A 9535-nucleotide genomic window follows, 5' to 3' on the forward strand; every position below is an offset into this window, starting at 1 on the left:
GGGGGCTGCCCCACCTGCCAGGGGGGCCCTGATTAGCCAAAAGTGAAAAAAATGCAAAATTATGATAAGATGCAGTATTGAAAAATTGTGTTGAGTATAGAGTTCATAGACATGTCCTTATATCAAAGGTCGTAATTATGACACTGTCTATATAAATTTGTCTCCAAACTGACTTTCCGGGGGGTGGGGGGTTGGGGGCACAGCAACCTGTAGCCTATGGGCCCCAGGCCATCTTAATCCGGCCCTGCATGCCGATATGAACCGACTATCGCATGTGTGCACTTCGACTTTGCATGTGAAGTCATGCTCTACAACACCTTTAAGTGTCATCGTTTATCATGAAAGGTGCTCCAACGCATTATTATCATTACATGCCATTTTTTTACAGACCTACTACAGGTCCTACACAACACAATGATGAATCCCACACCCTCTAAATCACAGTACTTTAGCACACTCAGGTTAATTTGCATCCCCAGTTTAAGGTATGCATTAACCACATTTGTTAAAAAAAGAAAGAAAAAAGGAAAAAGGACACCCCTTGTGGGACAAAGCAGATTTCAGCTTCACAAGAAGCATGTCCAAGACATACCAAGTTATGAAAAAATGAGGCACTTAGACTTGCAACGAATAGACCAGTATTCGTAAGAATTTTTATATTTCCGTGAAGTTCTACGAAAGCACACATTCTGGGGGAATGCAGAAGCAAATTCAGCAGCAGCGAGATGACTGTAAAGCTAGTTTTATCGAGATTAGAATCTGCCCTTTTTTTGGCCGATTCTGCAACCAGAAAAGAGAGGCCCAGGACAGGGTCTGCCAATGCGCAGTGTTGCCAGATTGGGTGGTTTCCCGCCGAATGGGGCTGCTTAGGATGACTGTATGTGGGTAAAATGGTTAAAAAAGGTTGCTTTTGGGCGGGTTTTTTCTGCAGATTTATGGCCATAGGAATCAATAGAATTTAGTTGGACATGGGCGGGATTTAGTGTTTCCAGGCGGTTTTCGAGCATTTATTTGGGCTGGAAATCAACAGTCTCATCTGGCAACCCTTCCAATGCTCCACACAAGCTCTGCCAATTCACACTCAGGGAGGACATGTGCGAGAGGGAGGAGGAAGAGGAGGAGGAAGAGGAGGAGGAGGGCATTTGGCCATCAGGTTTAAGCTGCTGCACCAACCCCCCCATTAAACGCCTACGCCTGCACACATGCACACCATCGTCAGGCAAAAGCCACCGCACAGCAGGATGCCACCCAGAGCGAATGAATCAACCAAAAATTACTAGAACACACCGCGCCAGATCACAACTACTGCCTTGAGTGAAGGATTATTTTTGTGCTTTTTTTGGTGTTTTTTTTTAAGAACCAAAGGGGTTCTAAAAAAATTTTCATGAAAGCTTACACATGATGCTCAAATAGTTTAAGGCAAATAAAAACAAAATATCTATCTGCTTACAATTTACTTTATAAAAGCTTAAATAAAAGCTTACATAAATATTACATATCACGGAAATAGTGTAAAGTAAAATAAAAAAACAAAAAACAAAAAGGGGTATGTGACTTTTAGCATCATGGAATGCAGGCATGATTGTGCATCTCCGAGCACAACAGACGTTTGAATGTGATGCCACTGTGTGTCTTACACTGTGTGCTTGAGTGTAATGATGGCAGTGTGGCAAAGGGCACATTGAGCAGCATGAATGGAGGCGCTAGCAAGCAGAAAACATATTGCTAGGCCAAGCTGTGAAGATTCTCCAGACAGGCATTTCTCAGTCAGATACTAAATGAGAATGCTGCATACACATGGTAGGCTATATACACTAAAAAAAAAGTCCAAGGGGAAATTAGTTCTCACCACACAGGGTGCAGTCGCCGCAGAGAGGCGCCTAGGAACACCTGTCAACCCACCTGTACATTACATATAGGGCTGGGCGATATGGAAAAAAACCTATATCACAACTTTATATCACGATAACGATATATATCATGATATAGCGCAATTACATACGTCTTCAGTTATTCTCTTTATTTGCTCTTTATTTTTTAATGTCGGAAAACAACCTTTCTTTAAAATGGATCTTTTTTATTCTTATATTTACAGTTACATGAACTTATAGTTTGTATTGTGACAACATGTATTGTGACAATATTGTAATTACATGATATTCAATTGTATAAAATTGATCAAATTACTATCACGATATAAACAATATAAGAGAAAGGTCACAATATACACTTATATATCACGATAACGATATATATTGTCATGTTGCCCAGCCCTAATTACATATAGGCCTATGCACAGTACAGTAAGACAAGGGAAGGTAGACATGGACCAGGCAGGTTGACAGGTGGCATCAAGGAAGCATAATAACAACATAAGAGAGGTGAGGGGGAAAAAGTCTCATGCCTTCAAATTATGGGGGGCACAATATGGAGACGTAGCTAATGGTGGACAATAACCAAACCTTTGTCGTTTTGGTTCAAACCTTCTCTGCTCTGCCTTAGTCAACACAGACACACAGATATTCTCTCTGGTTCACCCCCCCCCCTCCCCCCAAGACACACACATCTATCAAACCTTATGTACATAAACCCCTTGCTTTAGTGCCAAGGTTTTGATCTAACTACATTTAGGCCTACTGTAATTAATTCGGCTGGATAACACAATATGCAGAAAAATAGGTTTAGACGATGAACGTGTGCAATATTACATTGCAAATTGGTCTAGAAATGAGAGTGGAGGACTACCAAAAGCAACAGGTAAAAGACACTGTATTGTGCTAAATACTACTTCTGAACAGCATGTAGTGAAAAGAGACAGTAAAAAGATTCAATTTGGACTGCACATTGCTAATGACTTAACATGGACAACACACATCCATAGCATTGTTGGGAAATACAGTCTGATTTTTTTTTCAGTTAACTTTTTGTGGCTGTTCAGGAAGTTAACCATTTCAAAATCTATCCTGAAACCTCTCTATTCCACAGCAGTGGTGTTACCACCTGGTATGGAAACTCCACAAATGCGTGACTGTAGCTAGTGCATCCTCTCTGTTCACCTCTTCCTGCTCTGAGAAACATTTATTCTACACACATCTCTTGTGGGTGACTGTCGTCATAGGGCAAAAAACTACAACTCATTTCAACATTTCAGTCAAATTATCGCTGAAATGACTTAGACTTAGAAATGTGAACTTAGAAATGTGTATTGTGTGCTTGGTCCCGCCTCTCTGCCCGCAGCTGGGGCTACTCAAATACTGTTTCAGAAATGTAAGGAGTAGAAAGTAACATAGGCCTACAGATATTTGTCAAAACATGTAACGGAGTAAAGTAACGGCGTAAAAGTGAAAAAAAGCTTCTCAAATATTGTCTAGATAATTGTCAAAAAATGTAAGGGCTTAAACGTAAATTGTCAAAAAATGTAACGACGTAAAGGTAAAAAAACAACAACATAGGCCTACCAGTTAAAATGAGTAAGTACATTTTATTTATAGATTTACATGTTGAAATCAACAAAAAACAAAACTTAACAGCTGATTTAGATATTTAAATAAACAAAACCGTTAAAATGAGCATTAAAAAAGCTGATTTACATTTCTAATATAGGCAGGCTGAAGGGACGTTTAGTTCAAACCTAAGGATCTTTAGTTCAATTTTAAGGACGTTTAGTAGGCTTTTACAGTAGACGGAACGTCCTCGACGAAAGATCCCCTGCCTTAAACGAATGGTCCAACGTTTTGTTCGAATGGTCCCCTCTCAAGAATCCATTCGACGAAAAGACCTGTACCCTTTCAGATCAGTACTACTTGGTTAAGATCTGCCAGTCAAATGGAATAATACAACAATGGCCTTGAGCTTTATTTGCTTAACACAAGTTGGCACACAAAACTTAACAAGTGGAACTTGCTATGCTCATGTACACAGATGCATACTTGAACACAGGCACATACTGCACACACACGGGACAGAATATTCCAATGTTTACAGAATCCATTCCCTGCAAACTGCACTGTGTCTTTGCTTAAAGGTACAGTGGTCAGCAGAACCATTTTCTCTTCTCCTCTCAATGCCATTTTAGATCCCTGGGGAGTCATGGGTAAGCTGTTAGGGCATAAGACTTGTAGCCCAGAGGTTGCCGGTTCAACCACTGACCCGCCAGGTTGGTGGTGGGGAGTAATTAACCAGTGCTCTCTCCTATCCTCCTCCATGACTAAAATACTGAGCATGGTACCGTCCTGCCGCACTGCTCCCTTTCGGGCGCCATTGGGGGCTGCCCCCTTGCATGGGTGAGGCATGAATGCAATTTTGTTGTGTGCAGTGTGTAGTGTGCACTTGTGTGCTGTGGAGTGCTGTGTCACAATAACAATAGCAGTTGGAGTTTCCCAGTTGGGCTTTCACTTTTTCACTTTCACTGTACGCTTATGCGCTCCATGAAGAAATAAAGAGAAGAAGAAAAGGTTGGGAGCACCATGGTCCAATTGGCCAAGTCACCATGACATCAATCCTTTGACCTGGGTTCGAGCCTGACCCAAGGTCATGTTCTTCTCCAGCTCTCTCTCTCTCTCTCTCTCTCTCTCTCTCTCTCTCTCTCTCTCTCTCTCTCTCTCTCTCTCTCTCTGTCTCTCCTTATCTATTACTTTCTCTCTTTGTCCAATCCAAATAAAGCCGTAAAAGCCCCGAAAAATATATTTGAAAAAAGAATAAAAATAAATTAAAAGTGTTCATGTGGATGCACAGGGAGGGAGCAGAACCATTCATGTCATCATGATGTAAAGAAGGACACCTAGCAGAGTGTGGCGTGTAGTAAATCTCCCTCCCGAAGCCTCATACAGTATCGGTAGTGCTGAGCTATCGGACTGGTCCTTTAGCGTTACTATGACATAACATGATCTCCTCCTACCCATCACCCTGTCTGGGCAGACCTTGACATGACAAGTTGACCACAATACATACTATACCATGGCTTATACCATATACATCAGGACCAGGGTCAGGGTTAACAGATGAGGCTGATGATTTCCAGTCCAAAAAAATGCTCAAAACCCGCCTAGAAGCACAAAATCCCGCCCAATTCTATTGATTTCTATGGCAGAAATTGGGCGGGTTTTTTCTGCTAAATGCCATTTTTACCCACACACGGCCATCCTAAGCAGCCCAATTGGGAGGGAAACAGCCCAATCTGACAACACTGACCAGGGTTCACGTCCGACCTGGGTCATTTTCCCACCCCATCTCTCTCTCCCACTGCTTTCCTGTACATCTTCACTATCCTATCAAAATACAGGCAAAGAAAAAAGTTGACTCTGTGCTTTGTGAAGAAATAAAAGGAAGCGAAGAGAAAAGGGTCTCATGTGGTTTGGAGTAGTAGCCTTCAAAAAGCAAGTAAAGAAGGCTCTTCTCTTTCATAACTATTTATTACAAATTAATAACTATTTACACTCTTTTCTTTCATAACTATTTATTACAAATTAATGACTATTTACACTCTTTTCTTTCATAACTATTTATTACAAATTAATGACTATTTACACTCTTTTCTTTCATAACTATTTATTTACTAAACTAATGCTTGAACTGGCCCAGTCCCGGGGTAGACTCTCTGGCATTTTGTGTGTGTGTGTGTGCGTGTGTGTGTGTGTGTGTGTGTGTGTGTGTGTGTGTGTGTGTGTGTGTGTGTGTGTGTGTGTGTGTGTGTGTTTGTGTGTGTGTGTGTGTGTGTGTGTGTTTCTGCGCGCGCTAATGTACTTTAACCCTACTTGACATCTACACTTAGCCTGATATGACCCGCCTATAATACTGCTCTTCATTCGTATCGATGGTCTGGAGGATCTTTGACCTGACGTGATTGTAGGGGCCGCAGGACTGCACTCTAGTTGGTAACACTTCACTTGACGCCGGTGTCATAAGCATGTCATTATAGTGTCATAATAGTGCCATAATAGTGTCATAGTGTCATAAACATTATGTCCATGTCAAACATTTTATGACTGTTGGCCTTAAGTGATATTCAGTTAACCGAATGTCACTTAAGGCCAACAGTCATAAAATGTTTATAACATGGACATAATGTTCATGACTTATCTATGACTGAGTCATGACACTATTATGACACTGTAATGACATGCTTATGACACCGGCGTCAAGTAAAGTGTTACCCTATAGTTCTGGTTTGAAACGTCTGGACAGCTCTCACCCAATCCTTCGCTTATTGGCCAGCCGCCTGGAGGACGACTAAACCCTCCCCCGAGAACCAATTTCCTGTGTACTTTGTATCTGCAAGAGTTGAAGGCTATGATTATGTTCTGACCTAGAGCATGACAATTAATGTTTCTCAAACGGCCTAGTTGACCTGCCTCCCTTGGTTTGCTACTGGTTGAGGACAAAAAAGGCTGTGCCGAAGCTTAATTTTTTTTTTCTTAGTCCCAATAGAACGTCTCTGCTTAAACCATGTCAGGGATGTTGGAGCTGCTGAAAGTTGATTGGTTCCCGACAAAGTGGGTGGAGTTGCCGATCTCTCTGGTGCTCAATACAACGGTATTTGTATTGCTCGCGGCCTGACTAGAAGCAACGCTGAAGGTGTTGCGTCACTAGGAGGGTGTGGCCTGCCTAGTGGAGTGGAGTAACTCCAGGAGTACCCATGCCATATACTGTACATGGTTTGGTTGAAAGGTACCTGTGCTAAATGCAATTCACTGCAATGCAATGTAATGTAGCTGTGCAATGTAATGGAGACGCTATAGCTGCTTACCTGTCGATCATAGTGGAGTACCAGAGCCTTTTACATGTTGAAAGGCGTCTGCTAAATGCAATGTAATGTAATGTAATGTAATGTAATGTAATGTAATGGAGTAGCTATAGCTCCTTACCTGCCGATCATAGTGGAGTGCTGCTGCACGGCGGCCTCCAGGAGGCGCTCTAGAATAGTCCATTCTCCCATGATGGCAATGGTTGCTGCAGGTACCCACGGATGAGATGAGAAGAAGAGGAAGCGTCGGCCTCACTCACTCACTCACAGGCTCCTCTGCTGCTGCTGCTGATTGCTGGTTACGCCTGGTCCAGGTGCCACACACAGTTGAAGGAGAGGATTGTGCACATCCCAGGAAAAAGGTGCAGGACGAAATAATAAAATACAACAAAAAAGAATTCTGAGAGTGTTGGACTTCTCTCTTTGAAAAACTCCAGGTGCCACACACACACACCTCACATCACCACGCCACACACTTTTGCATTCAGTGTCCAGCCAGCAGCAAGCAGCTGGGGAGGCAGCCCAAGGTATTCCCTCCAACAGCCAGTGGAGCGGGAAGCTGCAGCATGTGGCGTTTCGGTGCGATGCGAGAGTGCAAATTCCTCCCTCTGTCTTCCTCTCTCCCCCTCAGATAATTCCTTCAAGGGGAGCCCATCATCGTTGTGCTTCTCGCCTTTCCTTTCTTGTCGTTTCTTCTGTTCCGTTCCTCCTCTTCCTCTTTTTCTCTGCTGTGGGGGAGATGAGTGTGGAACAGCGGTATGAGTAACAATAGAATCACCTTTTGTCCCCATGTGTCCCCTTGCCTTGTCTCTAACCTTTTGAAGGTTTAACCTTTGACCTTTTTAGAGTGCTACTCAAGTTTCCTTAACTCCCCCCCTCCCCTCTCCCCGCCCCCACACACAGATATCAGATGCTTTTTTTCAATATAACTCTTCCCAAATTCCATCCAATCCCTCTCCCCTCTCACACACACTCCCACACACACATGCACAGACATACACACACACACGCGTATCTCGCACTCTCACTCACTCACACACACACACACACTCCTGTTCCCTGTGCAGGCTTTATCTGGTCTAATCCATCCTGCACGTTTATCCGACTGACAGCAACATCGCCAGGCATTATCCTCAAACACGGGCTATGCTCTGACTCCCAGCCAAACGCACAGCAAGCGAGCTCGTCAGCGCACAGCTCGTGGACAGACATGCACACAGACATCACATTTCACTCACACACAAGAAGTGAAGTAGTGAAATGTCACCGCTCATCTGTTTTGAAGGTGCAGGATTCAGTAGAAATATCTGACAAAAAAGGAGACAATTTGCACGCTTCAAGTCTTTTTTTTTTGTGGAAGGCTTTTTGTGTAAGCCTTGCACAAAAAAAGACTCACACACAACACAAAGAAGGTTGTTACTTACTGTTGTTTTTGTCTGTGCTGTTCTTCTGTTCAAGTCTTCTTGACCAGGTGGGACTGTGGCAGTTCAGCCTTTGATGTCTTACTCCTCTCTTCCATTTTCTCCCACCCGGCTTTTGCTCTTTTTCCCACTTGTTTCCTTGGTCACTATGTGCTACAGTTGTGATTTTCTGTTCGTCTGCCTCTCAGACTGACTCTCTCTTTCTCTCTTTCTCTCTCTCTCTCTCTCTCTCTTCTTTTTGTGTGTTGACTTGCTCGCTTGGTCAGTAATGGCACTTGACTGCCTGCTTTTTTTTCGCTGGTGATGAAAAGAAGCCTTCCTCTTGTTCACCCTCTTGAACTCTTCTCTTCTCTTCTCTTCTCTTCTCTTCTCTTCTCTTCTCTTCTCTTCTCTTCTCTTCTCTTCTCTTCTCTTCTCTTCTCTTCTCTTCTCTTCTCTTCTCTTCTCTCCAGCCTCCTCACTTTATAATTATGGTTTTGGAGTCAGACCTCCCCTTATGTACTCCAAAGCTGCCTCCTTCCCTTCACTGCCATCGCCCACCACCACCTTCTTCTTTCCTTTCTTTTTCACCACTCATTTCGCCTCTCTTTCTTCTTTCTTTCTTTTCTGCCTCTCTTCTCTTCTTCTTCTTCTTCCCACACCTTACCCCCTGCTGTTGCCACCTGACTTTCCTTTCCCTCCCTCGATCTTTCGCTCCCTCTCTTCTCGTCTCTTCTCAGGCACCCGGCTTGTGCGTGTGTCTAGAGGATTAGTGGAGAGGGAATCACTGCTCTCCGCTCCGCTCATCCCTCCCTCTCTCTCTCCCTCCCTCCCTCCCTCCCTCTCACTCACTCACTCTCCTTTTCCCTCTTGCTCTCTCTCTCTCTCTCTCTCTGTCTCTCTCTCTCTCTCTCTCTCTCTGCTCTTCCCTCACTCTCCCTCACTCCCTCTCACAATCTCCGCCCCCTTCTCTCAACACTCTCACACTTGCGTTTACAGTCCAACCAAACATCACAGCTTGCCTTTCTCTGGTCCTGGTAGGTAGCACATTAAAATAACAGTCCCTAAAAAGCTTCAACAACATAATTAATTATAAGCGAAACATTCACAAAGGTTTGTAAATGAGTAAGAAATTTTATGTTAACACGTCATCAGACACAGCACAGCTGAATCAATCCTTGTTGTTTGTTCTCCAAAGAGCAAAAGAGATTTAGGAAGTGGATATGGATATGGAAGTGTCTGACAAACACACATAAAACTCAACTGTACCGCCGTAGGTCAGTTCTTACTTGTTCACAAACATTTGTAAATGGTTTGTTTATAAGCAGTTAATTTATAAATGTTAATACATTTTGTAATAAAAAAATAAAAATAATAAAAACGTCTTTTTTCT

General features: G+C 43.1%; 1 protein-coding gene across 1 annotated transcript in view; it reads right to left on the reverse strand.

The window, feature by feature from the left end:
• LOC134453733 (gap junction delta-2 protein) overlaps positions 1–6934 on the reverse strand; it is a 19450-nt gene extending 12516 nt beyond the window's left edge. Inside the window, exon 1 of the mRNA XM_063204514.1 lies at positions 6864–6934. Coding sequence (XP_063060584.1) covers positions 6864–6934 — 71 coding nt within the window. The remainder of the gene's footprint in view (positions 1–6863) is intronic.
• Positions 6935–9535: the final 2601 nt, after the last annotated feature.

The sequence above is a fragment of the Engraulis encrasicolus genome, chromosome 8 (assembly GCF_034702125.1).
Source record: "Engraulis encrasicolus isolate BLACKSEA-1 chromosome 8, IST_EnEncr_1.0, whole genome shotgun sequence".
Taxonomy (NCBI): Eukaryota; Metazoa; Chordata; class Actinopteri; order Clupeiformes; family Engraulidae; genus Engraulis; species Engraulis encrasicolus.